Source organism: Chiloscyllium plagiosum, unplaced genomic scaffold (assembly GCF_037043375.1).
Source record: "Chiloscyllium plagiosum isolate Xiang-an unplaced genomic scaffold, Cpla_swu_hap1 HiC_scaffold_31, whole genome shotgun sequence".
NCBI lineage: Eukaryota > Metazoa > Chordata > Chondrichthyes > Orectolobiformes > Hemiscylliidae > Chiloscyllium > Chiloscyllium plagiosum.
The window spans coordinates 6,594,904-6,612,001 of NW_028270169.1; the positions used below are offsets into that span (position 1 = coordinate 6,594,904).

General features: G+C 43.7%; 1 protein-coding gene across 2 annotated transcripts in view; it reads left to right on the top strand.

Annotated features, from left to right (window-relative positions):
• The window catches only part of bcas3 (BCAS3 microtubule associated cell migration factor), a 1,223,934-nt gene that overhangs the window by 10,282 nt on the left and 1,196,554 nt on the right, over nucleotides 1-17,098 (top strand). For both annotated transcript variants that reach the window (XM_043718095.2, XM_043718097.2), the window contains exon 2: nucleotides 15,728-15,817. In XM_043718095.2, coding sequence (XP_043574030.2) covers nucleotides 15,747-15,817 — 71 coding nt within the window. In that variant the 5' untranslated portion in view covers nucleotides 15,728-15,746. The remainder of the gene's footprint in view (nucleotides 1-15,727; nucleotides 15,818-17,098) is intronic.

The following is a 17,098-nucleotide window of genomic DNA, read 5'->3' on the forward strand; positions in this document are numbered from 1 at the left end:
ACGAGGACATACCACAACCAAAAGGACTAGCCACGCTACCATACATCAGGAGCATCTCGGAACTGACTGCCAGACTACTGCGACCCCTAGGACTCATAACGGCACACAAACCAACAGCCACGCTCAGACAACAACTCACCAGAACGAAGGACCCGATACCCAACATGAGCAAGACGAATGTAGTGTACTAAATACCATGCAAGGACTGCACTAAACACTATATAGGACAAACAGGAAGACAGCTAACAATCCGCATACATGAACATCAACTAGCCACGAAACGACACGACCAGCTATCCTTAGTAGCCACACATGCAGACAACAAGCAACATGAATTCGACTGGGACAACACTACTATCATAGGGCAAGCCAGACAGAGAACAGCCAGGGAATTCCTAGAGGCATGGCATTCATCCACAAACTCCATCAACAAACACATCGACCTGGACCCAATATACCAACCACTACAGCGGACAGCTGAAACTGACAACCGGAAGCGGCAGGGACAGACCACTATAAACACCGGAGGAAACATCAAAGAAGTGCTTCGCAGGAGGCTCCCAAGCACTGATGATGTCGCCTAGCCAGGGGACGAAACGTTTGCAACAAAAACTTCCAGCTCGGCGAACAGAACCACAACAACGAGCACCCGAGCTACAAATCTTCGCACAAACTTTGAACCTTCTGTTTTCTTTCAGCTTACCAATTTCTGATCCAAGCTGCTAAATCACCCTCAATCCCATGCCTCTGTATTTTGTGCAGTAGCTACCACGGGGAACCTTATCAGATGCCTTACTGAAATCCATATAAACCACATCAACTGCTTTACTCTCATCCATCTGTTTGGTCACCTTCTCAAAGAAGTTCACTTACATTAGGCATGACTCCAACCAGTGGAGGATTTTGTTCATAATTTCCTTTGATTTTCAGATTTGTGAAGGCTGATTGAAGTCGGACTGCCTTGGTGTATTTCTCACCTTTGCCTCTGAAATTCAGTATTTTTGGTCAATTTTGGACCATAGCTGTAATGAAGTTTGCAATAGAGTGTCCCTGATGGAACTCATACTGAACACTGGTGGGCAGGTTATTACTGAGATTAGTACAGAGTTCTTTTTCTTTTGCTTTATAGCCAAACCTTTTGTCATTTAGTGGATGATTGACAGTAGACTAATGGAGACATAAGTGGTCAGATTGAATTTGTCTTGCTTTTGTGAACAAAAGACACTTAGACAAATACTCCCAGTGTTGAGTAGATTACAGTTTTGTATCTATACTGGGATAATTGTGCTATGAGTATGACTACTTTCAGGGCACAAGTCTTTAGTACATTATCAGGGATGTTGTCAAGGTCAATAGCCTTTGCAGTATCAAGCACTTTCAATTCTCATCTTTGTGTTTAAACCCTTCCATAGCCTCTCTCCTCCCAAGCAGTATTCCTTCTAAGCCTCATGGTCATGGAGACACTCCAAGATTCTAAGATGATTGGCTTGATTGATAAGTCAACACATTGCCTTCCATGTTCAGACGTTGCTACTGTTCAAAGACCTTAGACGTTCACTTGCCTAAAAAAAATGGAGGGAGTACTGTTCTCTATCTGTGTTAAATGTCCACTCACCCTTCTCCAACCCCTGAACATCCTCTCAGTCTAACTCTCGCCTCTTTTGCATTCCCACTTCCTTTTGCCCCATCATTGTCCTTGTCTTTTGGTGTATGGAAAACCCTCTCTGAACAGTCATGCTGTTCCTCCAACCTTTGTAGAATCTATCTCTTTCATGGACCTCTAGTCACCTTCACATTCTCTTCTTTTGGCTTTCTTCTGCCTCTATAATGCGCCTTGGGTATGTTTTTCTGCATTAAGGATGCCATTTAAATGCCTGCTGGACTGGCTGTGTGCAGTTGGTGAAATGATCCACAAATTTGTTCAGTGGATAGATTAAAAATCTGAAATTGAGATTGAAAAGATTATGGAATTGGTTCCAGTGTTGTTTATGTTCATATGTTGGCTTATTTCACACATTTGAATGATTTGACACAGTGGAAGCAATATGATGCTTCATTTGTAGGTCTTTAAACTAAGTTTTCTAATTGAAATATTATTCACCATGATTTTGCACTCTAATTTTGACAGTTTTAGAAAGAATTTATTATGAAGTTTCTATAACGATATAAAATGAAAAAGAGTGGCTAAAGTAAATGTTGGTTCTTTAGAGGATGAGAGGGGGCATTTAGCTATGGGATATGATGAAATGGCCGAGGCATTGAATAAGTATTTTGTGTCGGTCTTCACAGTGGAGGACACTAATAATATGCCAAAGAGATGAAGGTAGGTGAGGACCTAGAAACAATCATTATTACGGAAGAGGCAGTGTTGGGTAAGCAAATGGAGCCAAGTATAAAGTCTCCTGGCCCTGATGGAATGAATCCCAGGGTACTAAAAGAGAAGGTGGGAGAAATAGCAAGTGCACTTGTGGTAATTTTTCAAAATTAGCTGGACTCTGGGGCAGTTCCAGCAGATTGGAAAACAGCAAATGCGATGCCACTGTTTAAATAAGGCGGTAGACAAAAAATGGGGAAATTATAGACCAGTTAGCTTAACTTCTATAGTGGGGAAGATGTTTGAGTCTATTATCAAGGAAGAAATAGCAAGGCATCCAGGTAGAAATTGTCCTGTTGGGCAGAAGCAGCATAGCTTCATGAAGGGCAGCTCATGCTTAACTAATCTTTTGGAATTCTGTGAAGATATTACAAACAAGGTGGACAACGGTGTCCCAGTAGATGTGGTGTACTTAGATTACGAAAAGGCCTTCGACAAGGTACCGCACAAGGCCTTCGACAAGGTACTGCTGCATAAGATAAAGATGCATGGCATTATGGGTAAAGTATTAATATGGATAGAAAATTGGTTGACTAACAGGAAGCAAAATGTGGGGATAAATGAGTGCTATTCTGATTGGCAATCAGTAACTAGTGGTATGCTTAGGGATCAGTGTTGGGACTGCAATTATTCACAATTTATGTAGATGATTTGGAGTTGGGAACCATGTGTAGTGTGTCAAAGTTTGCAGATGACACTAAGATGAGTGGCAGAGCAAAGTGTGCAGAGGACTGTGAAACTCTGTAGAGGAACATAGATACTTCGGAGAACTAGGAAGAAGGCTGAAAAGCAGGACGTCCAGGGTGGCTATCTCCGGTTTGCTTCCAGTTCCTCGGGCTGGTGAGGCCAGAAACAGGGAGATAATGGACTTGAACATGTCGCTGGGGAACTGGTCAGGAAGCAAGGATTTAAATTCTTGGATCACTGGGATATGTTTTTTGGTAAGCATAAATTATACAAGAGAGACGGTTTGCACCTTAATAGGTTAGGGACCAGCATTCTGGCAGGCAGGTTTGCTACTGCAACACAGCTATGTTTAAACTAAGTAGAGGAGGGGAGGGGACAAACTGGATGTTTAAGAAGGAAATTGAAGGGAAAGTTAGAACAAGGGAAGTCAAGAAAGACAACTGTATCAATGAGGCAGAAAACTCAAAAAGGGATCATGCTGTAAGATTTAGTGAAATAGGAGTTGATGGGAAGGCTGAGGGCAGTAACAAATTAAAAATGCTATACATGAATGCACGAAGCATTAGAAATAAGACGGATGAGCTTGAGGCTCTTTTGGAAATTGGCAGATACGATATTGTGGGGATAACTGAGACGTGGCTTCAAGTGGACAGGGCCTGGGAAATGAATATTCAAGGCTACACGTGCTATCGTAAGGACAGACTGATGGGCAGAGGGGGTGGGGTGGCCATGTTGGTAAGGGATGATATTCAGTCCCTTGCGCGGGGGGACCTAGAATCAGGGGATGTAGAGTCGGTGTGGATAGAGCTGAGAAATTCTAAGGGTAAAAAGACCCTCTTGGGAGTTATCTACAGGCCCCCCAAACAGTAGTCTGGATGTCGGATGTAAGTTGAATCAGGAGCTGAAATTGGTCTGTCGCAAGATGTTACTACAGTTATTATGGGGGATTTCAACATGCAGGTAGACTGGGAGAATCAGGATGGTATTGGACCTCAAGAAAGAGACTTTGTGGAGTGCCTCAGAGATGGATTCTTAGAACAGCTAGTGCTGGAGCCTACCAGGGAGAAGGCAATTCTGGATCTGGTATTGTGCAACTAACCAGAATTGATCAGGGACCTCGAAGTGAAGGAGCCATTGGGAAGTAGTGACCATAATACAATAAGCTTCAATCTGCAATTTGAGAGGGAGAGGGTACAATCGGAAGTGACAATATTTCTGTTGAATAAAGGGAACTATGGAGCTATGAAGGAGGAGCTGGCCAAAGTTCAATGGTGCAATACCTTAGCAGGAATGACAGTGGAGGAACAATGGCGGATATTTCTGTGTATAATGCAGAAGATGCAGGATCAGTTAATTCCAAAAAGGAAGAAAGATCCTAGGAGGAGGCATGGGTGGCCATGGCTGACGAGGGAAGTTAAGAAACATATAAAGATAAAAGAGAAAAAGTACAACATAGCAAAGATAAGTGGGAAAACGGAGGACTGGGAAGCTTTTAAAGAACAACAGAGGATCACGAAGAAGGAAATACGCAGAGAAAAAATGAGGTACGAAGGTAAACTGGCCAAAAATATAAAGGAGAATAGTAAAAGCCTTTTTAGGTATGTGAAAGGCAAAAAAATGGTTAAGACTAAAATTGGGCCCTTGAAGACAGAAACAGGGGAATATATTACGGGGAACAAAGAAATGGCAGAAGAATTGAATTGGTACTTCAGATCTGTGTTCACTGGGGAAGACACAAGCAATCTCCCTGAAGTAATAGTGGCTGAAGGACCTGAACTTAAGGGAATTTATATTTGCCAGGAATTGGTGTTGGAGAGACTGTTAGGTCTGAAGGTTGATAACTCCCCGGGGGCCTGATGTTCCACATCCCAGGGTACTGAAGGAGATGGCTCGAGAAATCGTGGATGCATTGGTGATTATTTTCTAGAGTTCGATAGATTCGGGATCAGTTCCTGCGGATTGGAGGGTGGCTAATGTTGTACCACTTTTTAAGAAAGGTGGGAGAGAGAAAGCAGGAAATTATAGACCAGTCAGTCTTACCTCAGTGGTGTGAAAGATGCTATTATGAAGGATGAAATTACGACACATCTGGTTAGTAGTAACAGGATAGGTCAGAGTCAGCATGGATTTATGAAGGGGAAATCATGCTTGACTAATCTTCTTGAATTTTTTGAGGATGTAACTCTGAAGATGGATGAGGGAGATCCACTAGATGTAGTGTACCTGGACTTTCAGAAAGCTTTTGATAAAGTCCCACATAGGAGGTTAGTGAGCAATATTAGGGTGCATGGTATTGGGGGCAAAGTACTAACTTGGATTGAAAGTTGGTTGGCTGATAGGAAACAAAGAGTAGTGATAAACAGCTCCATTTCGGAATGGCAGGCAGTGACCAGTGGGGTACCGCAGGGATCAGTGCTGGGACCGCAGCTTTTTACAATATATGTTCATGATATAGAAGATGGTATTAGTAATAACATTTGCAAATTTGCTGATGATACTAAGCTGGGTGGCAGGGTGAAATTAGATTAGATTACTTACAGTGTGGAAACAGGCCCTTCGGCCCAACAAGTCCACACCGACCCGCCGAAGCGCAACCCACCCATACCCCTACATTTACCCCTTTAACCTAACACTACGGGCAATTTAGCATGGCCAATTCACCTGACCCGCACATCTTTGGACTGTGGGAGGAAACCGGAGCACCCGGAGGAAACCCACGCAGACACGGGGAGAATGTGCAAACTCCACACAGTCAGTCGCCTGAGTCGGGAATTGAACCCGGGTCTACAGGCGCTGTGAGGCAGCAGTGCTAACCACTGGGCCACCGTGCGTGAGGGGGATGTTAAGAGATTACAGGGTGACCTGGACAGGTTAGGTGAGTGAGGTAAAAACAATGACTGCAGATGCTGGAAACCAGATTCTGGATCAGTGGTGCTGGAAGAGCACAGCAATTCAGGCAGCATCCGAGGACAGGCAAAATCGACGTTTCGGGCAAAAGCCCTTCATCAGGAATAAAGGCAGAGAGCCTGAAGCGTGGAGAGATAAGCTAGAGGAGGGTGGGGGTGGGGAGAGAGTGGCATAGAGTACAATAGGTCAGTGGGGAAGGAGATGAAGGTGATAGGTCAGGGAGGAGAGGGTGGAGTGGATAGGTGGAAAAGGAGCTGGGCAGGTCGGACAAGTCCGGACAGGTCAGGGGATCGAGTTTCTGGAGGTTAGAAACTAGGATGAGGTGGGGGAAGGGGAAATGAGGAAACTGTTGAAATCCACATTGATGCCCTGGGGTTGAAGTGTTCCGAGGCGGAAGATGAGGCGTTCTTCCTCCAGGCGTCTGGTGGTGAGGGAGCGGCGGTGGAGGAGGCCCAGCACCTCCATATCCTCGGCAGAGTGGGAGGGGGAGTTGAAATGTTGAGCCACTGGGCGATTTGGTTGATTGGTGCGGGTGTCTCGGAGATGTTCCCTAAAGCGCTCTGCTAGGAGGCGCCCAGTCTCCCCAATGTAGAGGAGACCGCATCGGGAGCAACGGATACAATAGATGATATTAGTGGATGTGCAGGTAAAACTTTGATGGATGTGGAAAGCTCCTTTGGGGCCTTGGATAGAGGTGAGGGAGGAGGTGTGGGCGCAGGTTTTACAGTTCCTGCGGTGGCAGGGGAAAGTGCCAGGATGGGAGGGTGGGTCGTAGGGGGGCGTGGACCTGACCAGGTAGTCACGGAGGGAACGGTCTTTGCGGAAGGCGGAGAGGGGTGGGGAGGGAAATATATCCCTGGTGGTGGGGTCTGTTTGGAGGTGGCGGAAATGTCGGCGGATGATTTGGTTTATGCGAAGGTTGGTAGGGTGGAAGGTGAGCACCAGGGGCGTTCTGTCCTTGTTGCGGTTGGAGGGGTTGGGTCTGAGGGCGGAGGTGCGGGATGTGGATGAGATGTGTTGGAGGGCATCTTTAACCACGTGGGAAGGGAAACTGCGGTCTCTAAAGAAGGAGGCCATCTGGTGTGTTCTGTGGTGGAACCGCTCTTCCTGGGAGCAGATACGGCAGAGGCGGAGGAATTGGGAATACGGGATGGCATTTTTGCAAGAGGTAGGGTGGGAAAAGGTGTAATCCAGGTAGCTGTGGGAGTCGGTGGGTTTGTAGAAGATGTCAGTGTCAAGTCGGTCGTCACTGATGGAGATGGAGAGGTCCAGGAAGGGGAGGGAGGTGTCAGAGATGGTCCAGGTAAATTTAAGGTCAGGGTGGAATGTGTTGGTGAAGTTGATGAATTGCTCAGTGATGAGTTGATGAGTAGTCAGATGCATGGCAGATGGAGTTTAATGTGGATAAATGTATGGTTATCTACTTTGGTGGCAAGAACAGGAAGGCAGATTACTACCTAAATTGAATCAATTTAGGTAAAGGGGCATTACAAAGAGATCTGGGTGTTCTTGTACACCAGTCAATGAAGGTAAGCATGCAGGTACAGCAGGTAGTGAAGAAGGCTAATAGCATGCTGGCCTTCATAACAAGAGGGATTGAGTATAGAAGGAAAGAGGTTATTCTGCAGCTGTACAGGCCCTGGTGAGACCACACTTGGAGTACTGTGTGCAGTTCTGGTCTCCAAATTTGAGAAAAGACATTCTGGCTATTGAGGAAGTGCAGCGAGGGTTCACGAGGTCAATTCCTGGAATGGCGCGACTACCTTACGCTGAAAGACTGGAACGACTGGGCTTGTAAACCCTTGCGTTTAGAAGACTGAGAGGGGATCTGATTGAGACATATAAGATTATTAAAGGATTGGACACTCTGGAGGCAGGAAACATGTTTCAGCTGATGGGTGAGTGCCGAACCAGAGGACACAGCTTAAAAATAAGGGGTAGACCATTTAGGACAGAGATGAGGAGAAACGTCTTCACCCAGAGAGTGGTGGCTGTGTGGAATGCTCTGCCCCAGAGGGCAGTGGAGGCTCAGTCTCTGGATTCATTTAAGAAAGAGTTGGATAGAGCCCTCGAGGATAGTGGAATCAAGGGTTATGGAGATAAGGCAGGAACAGGATACTGATGAAGGATGATCAGCCATGATCATATTAATGATGGTGCAGACTCGAAGGACAGAATGGCCTACTCCTGCACCTATTGTCTATTGTCTATTTAAGTGAATGGGCAAAGGTCTGGCAGATGGAATACAATGTTAATAAATGTGAAGTCATCCATTTTAATAGGAGTAACAGTAAAAATGATTATTTCTTGAATGGTAAAATGTTGCAGCATGCTGCTATGCAGATGGACCTGGGTGTCCTTGTGTATGAATGACAGAAGGTTGATCTGTAGGTACAACAGGTAATTAGGAAGGCAAATGGAATTTTGTCTTTCATTGCTAAAGGGATTGAGTTTAAAAGCAGGGAGGTTATGTTGCAGAGCTGTACAGGGTGCTGGTGAGGCAACACCTGGAGTACTCGTGCAGTTTTGGTCTCCTTACTTGAGGGGGCAGAGCAGGTTGACTAGGTTGATTCTGGAGTTGAGGGGGTTGGCTCATGGGAGAGACGGAGTAGACTGGGATTATACTCATTAGAATTTAGAAGAATGAGGGGGAATCTTATCAAAATATATAAAGTGATGAAGGGAATAGATAAGATAGAAGTAAGGAGGATCTTTCCACTGGCAAGTGAAACTAGGACAAGAGGGTATAGCCTCAAAATTAGGGGAAGCAGATTTAGGACTAAATTGAGGAAGAACTTCTTCACCCAGAGGTTTGTAAATCTTTGGAATTCCCTGCCCAGTGAAGTAGTTGACGCTACTTCAGTAGGTGTTTTTAAAGCTAAGATAGCTTTTTTTTTGAACAATAAAGGAATTGAGGGATATAGTGAGAATGCCTGTAAGTGGAGCTGAGTCCACGAAAAGATCAGCCATGATATTATTGGATGGCGGACCGGGCACGAAGGGCCAGGTGGCCTATTCCTGCTCCAAGTTCTTACATTTTTATGTTCATTTTTAGTAAGCAAGCCCTGTTTTTATGTTTGAGGACTTTGATCCTACTGAAAATTAAATCTGAGGATTAGAACCCAGTGTTGAGAGACAGGTTATTTAATCTATTCAACCAGAAAGTCCTCTTTAAAGTGATGCTTAACATTGTGTAGGTTTGGAATTTAAGGTCATATAGTGCCTTTCACAACTTCTGAATGACTGAGAGGAAGGCATACCTTCCTTTGTGAATACTTGAAGCAGAATGTTTACTACCATGTACCTATCCTCTCATGTACTTAGCCCATTAGATTGACAACTCTGCTGTGGCACTGAGGGAATACTGCACTATTTAGATGTGTTGACCTTTGTTTTGGGTGAGATGTTAAATTAAGGCCCAATCTGCCTTAATTTAAGTGTGCACCTCCACACACATCATTTATTGCATCCGCTGCACCCGATGAGGCCTCCTCTATATTGGGGAGACAGGTCGCCTACTTGCGGAACGTTTCAGAGAACACCGCTGGGACACCCGGACCAACCAACCCAACCACCCCGTGGCTCAACACTTCAACTCCCCCTCCCAATCCACCAAGGACATGCAGGTCCTTGGACTCCTCCATCGCCAGATCATAGCAACACGACGGTTGGAGGAAGAGCGCCTCATCTTCCGCCTAGGAACCCTCCAACCACAAGGGATGAACTCAGATTTCTCCAGTTTCCTCATTTCCCCTCCCCCCAGCTTGTCTCAGTCAAATCCCTCGAACTCAGCACCGCCTTCCTAACCTGCAATCTTCTTCCTGACCTCTCTGCCCCCACCCCACTCTGGCCTATCACCCTCACCTTGACCTCCTTCCACCTATTGCATTTCCAACGCCCCCACCCCAAGTCCCTCCTCCCGACCTTTTATCTTAGCCTGCTGGACACACTTTCCTCATTCCTGAAGAAGGGCTTATGCCCGAAACGTCGATTCTCCTGTTCCTTGGATGCTGCCTGACCTGCTGTGCTTTTCCAGCAACACATTTTCAGCTCTGATCTCCAGCATCTGCAGTCCTCACTTTCTCCTATAACATTACAGCACAGTACAGGCCCCTCAGCCCTCGATGTTGCGGCACAGTGATTTCAGGGACTAATCTTGTTGCCCATTTCTAGGTTCACTAGATTGATTCCAGAGATAAGGGGTTTGTCTTATGAAGAGAGATTGCTTAAATATTGTTCCATTTTAAACTTTCCTAGGTGATAACTGAGTTTAATAATCCTGTTTTTGCTGCCTGCCCCTCAAGGTTGCCACAGCTTCAATGTTGGTACAGTATCTGGACCATTAATAAGTACCAGGTTAAGTTGAGCTCTCTCTCTCCCTAATGGCTTCCATTACTTGTCAGATCCTTCTTGTATGGCGAAAGTGAGGACTGCAGATGCTGGAGATCAGAGTCAGTCTAGAGTGGTGCTGGAAACGCACAGCAGGTCAGTCAGCATCCAGGGAGTGGGAAAATCAACATTTGGGGCTTTTGCCCGAAATGTTGATTTTCTTGCTCCTCGGATGCTGCCTGACCTGCTGTGCTTTTCCAGCGCCACTCTAATCTTGACTCAGATCCTTCTTGTATGCCTGGTCTGTCTATGCCACCGTATGCTGCCCTTGAAGTGGGTGTGGGGGAATGAGACTGTCACACATTTCCTTCTGGAATGTGTCTTTGCAAAGGAAGTCTGGAGAAAGATGCAGTGGTTTTTGTTGAGGTTCATCCCAAGCAGGTCTGGCCTGTTCCCTGGGATGCACCCCAAAACAAACATCGACTATTTCTGGAGTACCATTAACTCAGTGAAAGATGTTCTTTGGTTTGCCTGAAACTTGTTGGTCTTCCAGAACAAGGAGTTGACTAGATTAGATTAGATTACATTGGATTACATTACAGTGTGGAAACAGGCCCTTCGGCCCAACAAGTCCACACCGACCTGCCGAAGTGCAAACCACCCATGCCCCTACATTTACCCCTTGACCCTGATCAAATGTTATAGAGTCATAGAGATGTACAGCATGGAAACAGACCTTTCGGTCCAACCTGTCCACACCAACCAGATATCCCAACCCAATCTAGTCCCACCTGCCAGCACCCGGCCCATATCCCTCCAAACCCTTCCTATTCATGTCCCCATCCAAATGCCTCTTAAATGTTGCAATTGTACCAGCCTCCACTACTTCTTCTGGCAGCTCATTCCATACACGTACCAACCTCTGCATGAAAAAGTTGCCCCTTAGGTCTCTTTTATATCTTTCCCCTCTCACCCTAAACCTATGCCCTCTAGTTCTGGACTCCCCGATCCCAGGGAAAAGACTTTGTCTATTTATCCTAACCATGCCCCTCATAATTTTGTAAACCTCTATAAGGTCACCCCTCAACCTCCAATGCTCCAGGGAAAACAGCCCCAGCCTGTTCAGCCTCTCCCTGTAGCTCAAATCCTCCAACTCTGGCAACATCCTTGTCAATCTTTTCTGAACCCTTTCAAGTTTCACAACATCTTTCCGATGGGAAGGAGACCAGAATTGTACGCAATATTCCAACAGTGGCCTAACCAATGTCCTGTACAGCCGCAACATGACCTCCCAACTCCTGTACTCAATACTCTGACCAATAAAGGAAAGTATACCAAACGCCTTCTTCACTATCCTATCTACCTGCGACTCCACTTTCAGGGAGCTATGAACCTGCACTGCAAGGTCTCTTTGTTCAGCAACACTCCCTAGGACCTTACCATTAAGTGTAGAAGTCCTGCTAAGATTTGCTTTCCCAAATGCAGCACCTCACATTTGTCTGAATTAAACTCCATCTGCCACTTCTCAGCCCATTGGCCCATCTGATCCAGATCCTGTTGTAATCTGAGGTAACCCTCTTCGAGGGTGTGTCGAGAGTGTGGTGCTGGAAAAGCACAGCAGGTCAGGCAGCAAATGATGAGCAGGACAATTGACGATTCTCCTGCTCCTCGGATGCTGCCTGACCTGTTGTGCTTTTCCAGCACCATAGTCATGACTCTGATCTCCAGCATCTGCAGTCCCCAGTTTCTCCTGACCAAATGTTGCAGACTGCTTCTTTCCAAGGTCCAGGACTACGTGCTGAGGGACTCACTAAAGCTTGGGACAACTGTCACCAAGGCACAGTGGGGAAAGACCACAGTCTGATATCTCTCTGGTGAAGTTAAATGGTGGTCCGTTCAGTTATTGGATCCTCCTGGTACCTCAGTTACATGTAACTATAATCCTGTAAGAAATGCCTTGGGTTCGTTTGCTGGATAGAGTCAAATTTCAATGTTTGTTTGTTTTCTTCAAACGTTAGTGGGCGGCACGGTGGCACAGTGGTTAGCACTGCTGCCTCACAGCGCCAGAGACCCGGGTTCAATTCCCGCCTCAGGTGACTGACTGTGTGGAGTTTGCACATTCTCCCCGTGTCTGCGTGGGTTTCCTCCGGGTGCTCCGGCTTCCTCCCACAGTCCAAAGATGTGCAGGTCAGGTGAATTGGCCATGCTAAATTGCCCGTAGTGTTAGGTAAGGGGTAAATGTAGGGGTATGGGTGGGTTGTGCTTCGGCGGGGCGGTGTGGACTTGTTGGGCCGAAGGGCCTGTTTCCACACTGTAATGTAATGTAATCTAATCTAATCTAACGTTACTGTTTGGTACCGAACTCCTTTAGTGACAATTTTTTTTTTAATGAGTAAAGTACATTTTTGAAATAAAACTATCATTAAGTAGTCATGCATTGCATTTACCATCTCTGACTCTCAAACATTCAGGATTTCCAATTCTGCTTTTTCTTCCTTTGTGCTGATTCTTTTGGGGGAGGAGGATTAAAAGAGAATGAACTAAGAATTTGCAAGAGTGTGCAGAGGGCAAAGGGAAAGAGAGCAAGCGATCCATAAAATATTAAAAGTGGGAGAGGAGCAGGTATAGGAAGGGAGACACTTTAAAAATGCTTTTGACTGACATGATCTCAACAAGGAGGAAAAAATAATCTTACTTAAATTGGCACAATTTCTTGTTGTATGAGTACACATCCTGTGCATCTCAATTTCTCATTTCAAATTTCTTACACCTCCAGTGATCAATTGTCACTCACCACCACAGTACTTAAACTTGGTATTGTACAACTAAAATACTTTCTCCATTTTATTCAAATTTGGAAAAGCGGTTAGGTTGTCTCCAGTCGTCCATTGTTGCAATTCAGACATTGAGTTTGTTGCATCACTCTAAATGGGATAGTCAAATGAAGTTCTGTGGCAACATACTGCCCCAAGTTATTGCTTCTATTATCCTGTAATGTTGTAGAGTGCCTTATCAATGTGAAACTATTCTCTATTTACATTTATAGAGGATAGCATTCACTTTCATGAAGTTGAAGGCGTGTACTGTACCTTTACGAGAGAGTGAATACTGTTTTGCACTGAGAACTTACAAGCATCTGTCATATGACTAGCTACCAGTCTCAGAGTGTACTGGAAAATTGAAAATACGTAACATTTGGCTGTAAAATGGATACCTGAGTTTTGGTTGCTGTTTTGACAGGCTAAATTCGAATTGCTATCAGTTTAAATTATGCCCCAGGATACGAAAACCCAATCGAGTTTGAATTTATTGTTTTTGCCAACCTCAAACCAATGAGATGATCTGATGTTTGGGGTATAAAGCAGCAGGCATTTTGAAAGTTAAACAGAAAGTAACTACCATTGAGAGAGGCTGCCATTCAAAACACTCTCTATCAAAGGTACCTTTTTCATATGAAACACCTTTGCAGTAAAAGAAAGAAGATGATCCGGGGAGATCTTTAGCCAAAAGAAGGAGGACACCAGCTGTGTGGTTTTGAAATTAAGTTGATGTAATTTTGATGCAGGTTTTTATTGGAACAGAATATTGTTACAGCGTTGGAGGCAATTAACAAACATTTAAGTGAAAGGGGGTTTTAGAGTTGTAAATAGTTGTTTAATGCTCACTTTTAGAGTTGAAGAATAAATTGATTTTTTTCTTTAAATAGTGGAATTTGGGAGTTGTCTGTTACTCATACTTCAACGGATCACGAGGCGACATGAGCTTTTCTGGTTGTTTGGTTTAATTAGCAGAAGGGTTCACCATCATGTCCAAACATCACTTTCAAATGATTTTATAAATTTCAGTGAAACATCAGATTCTCTTGCCCTTTTATGAATTTCTTGACTAATGGCATACTATAAAAATCCTGGTTAATGCAGATTATTCCTATTCAGTACTTATGTAAGCTTCTATGAAACAAATATTGATTGTGTTTGTATAGAATAATTTTCAAATCTAGACAAAGTAATAAAATTCTTTATTTCTAAGTATTAGTAACTGGGATGCTGGATAATTGTGATATGGTTGATCTGACTTGTATGGTTTCTGTGATAAAGCTGAAAGAACTGCAGATGCTGTAAATCAGAAACAAAAATAGAAATTGCTGGAAAAGCTGAGCAGGTCTGGCATCACCTGCGGAGAGAAATCAAAGTTAATGTTTTGAGTTGAGTGACCCTTCCTCAGAACCATTTGTAAGCTGAGACTGTCTGTGGTATGCAGAGTCTGGAGCTTCTTGAGACCAATTCATAAACCTACATTGATTTGTGTTAAAATAACAAATAATGTATGTTTACATACAGGAATGTTTACAAATTAGTCATTCCAATGGATCAACACAATGTCATTCTAAATTTAATGCTTGGGTTTGGGTCCAATCCAGACTGACCGATTGAGAGTCTAAGATACACTGAGCATCTTATTAACAACAATGGCACTGCCAAAACAAGGTGGGAAAGGCCTTTGGCACCCTAATCCATGACCCCTTCGACAATTGCCAGCAATATATTATGACATCTGAGGAACAGGAAAATCGACATAGTGGGCAAAAGAATGATTTCTGATGAAGGGCTTTTGCCCGAAATGTTGATTTTCCAGCTCCTTGGATGCTGCCTGACCTGTTGTGCTTTTCCAGCACCATTCTAATCTTGACTCTGATCTCCAGCATTTGACGTCCTCACTTTCGCCTAGCAATATACTTATAGTGATCCAGAGAGAATAAAGATATCCAACCTAATTAACGGGTTAAAGTACCAACCTTATGCTTTAACTCAGAAGCATCATCAGGTTGAGAGTAAAGATTTGCTTGAACAGAATGAAAATGAGCTGCGTACAATTCACAGAAGTCAAATGAATACCCAAGGATTCAGGTTACAGTCAGAAAAATGAAATTGCCTGATCTGAATGTCCAGGACAATGCAAAAAAGAGAATACCTATTCAAATTTAAAAGCAGTTACCAGGTCCAGAAATTCAGGATACTGCAAGAAAGACAGTAATTGTTTTAATAATAAAGCTATCTTACAAGATGGAAATTATTGAGATTAAAAGCCCCCTACATGAGGTTATGCAAGAACTAGTTGAGATGGCAGGGAAGAGTTCCTCTGCTGTATCTCTTCAAAGGTTGTTTAATAATGATACTGGATACTTAATAGAAGAAGCTCACCATTTCCTGGCAGTAAACTCTCTCTTCCTTAATAACCATAGCAGTTACAAAAAAGGAAATGTAGAATCCCAGACTATTTACCTAGATGCTTTTCTGATGGTGTTCAATTCACTACAGTAGTGGTTACAGTTGAGAAGTATTTTGTTGACATTGAAGAACTTTGGGAAGTCCTGAGCTTATGAAAAGTTACAATTACATTCCTTAATGACTGGGCGTTTTTTCAATTTAGGTGGGAGAATTGAGCAGCTATGGCTACAGACTCTCCTCGCCGCCCCAGCAGATGTACAGGTGGAATAATGGTCCGACATCAGGCAGTCACGTAAGGAATATGCCTATTTTAATTCTTTAATACTGAAAACACTTGCTATCTCTTAAATTACATAATAGTCATATAATCATTGAATTGTGAAGTGCCTTTATTCCAAAGCCTTGAAATGTTTTTTTCCTTCAGACACATATTTAATTCCTGCTTACAAGCCAGAACAGAATCTCCCTTTACTGCTTTTTCAGACAGTGTATTCCAGATTCCTAACCACTCACTTGGTAAAATGCCTTTCCTATATCATCTCAGCTTCTTTTATCAATCACTTTAAATCAGTGTCCTCTAATTATCCATCAATCATCAATGGGGAAAAAAATCTTCCTATCTACTCTGTTGAGAAACCTTATGATTTTGAATCAATTTCCTCTCAACTTGTCCTAAGAAAAATAATTCTCGCTTCACCAATCCATTCAAATAATCTAAGTCTTTAATTTCTGCTAAAAGCTTCACCTCTTTCCAAAAGTGATTCCCATAATAAGGTGTAGTATGAACCCAACTGATATTATTACGAGACAAGACAGATCCTGGCCAGAAATTTGGCTTGGTAAATCATTTATTTTAACTTTAACTAGGTGGTGTCTCACTGAAACATAAGCATGCAATGGTGCAGATTTAGTTTTAACAATAAGACAGAAGTTTGCTATGCAAGAGAAATAAAGATAAAATAGAACAGTGAAGATAAAATTAAATAAATTACATTTAACACATGTTTAAAAATTTCAGAACACACAGAAAAGTTTAATCCCAACAATCCAAAACACCTTCTTAAGGTACTTATACCAAAAAGAATTTCCTTCTCTATCACCCAGGGAACTTAGTTTAATTGTGGCTATAATTCCCAGAGAAAGGAGGAGAACACACCCCCATCTACATCAACGGAATGGAGGTTGAGAACGTCAAGTTCCTCGGTGTGATAATAACTGACAAGCTGTCCTGATCTTCCCATGTAAATACGATTGTCAAAAAGACACAATAATGCCTCTTCTTCCTCAGGCAGCTCAGGAAATTTGGCATGTCCATAAGGACCCTCACCAACTTCTACAGATACACAATTGAAAGCATAGTGTCCGGGTGCATAATGGCCTGGAATGGCAACTGCTGTGCCCAGGATCTTAGGAAACTACCAGAGGGTGGCCATCATGGGAGTCAACCTTCCATCCGTGGACTTCATTCGCTGCTGCAGAATGGCTGCCATTCATCAAAGGCCCTTCACACCCCAGTAATGATCTCCTACAACCTCTTCCATTGGGCAGGAGATTCGGAAGCCTGAACACATGT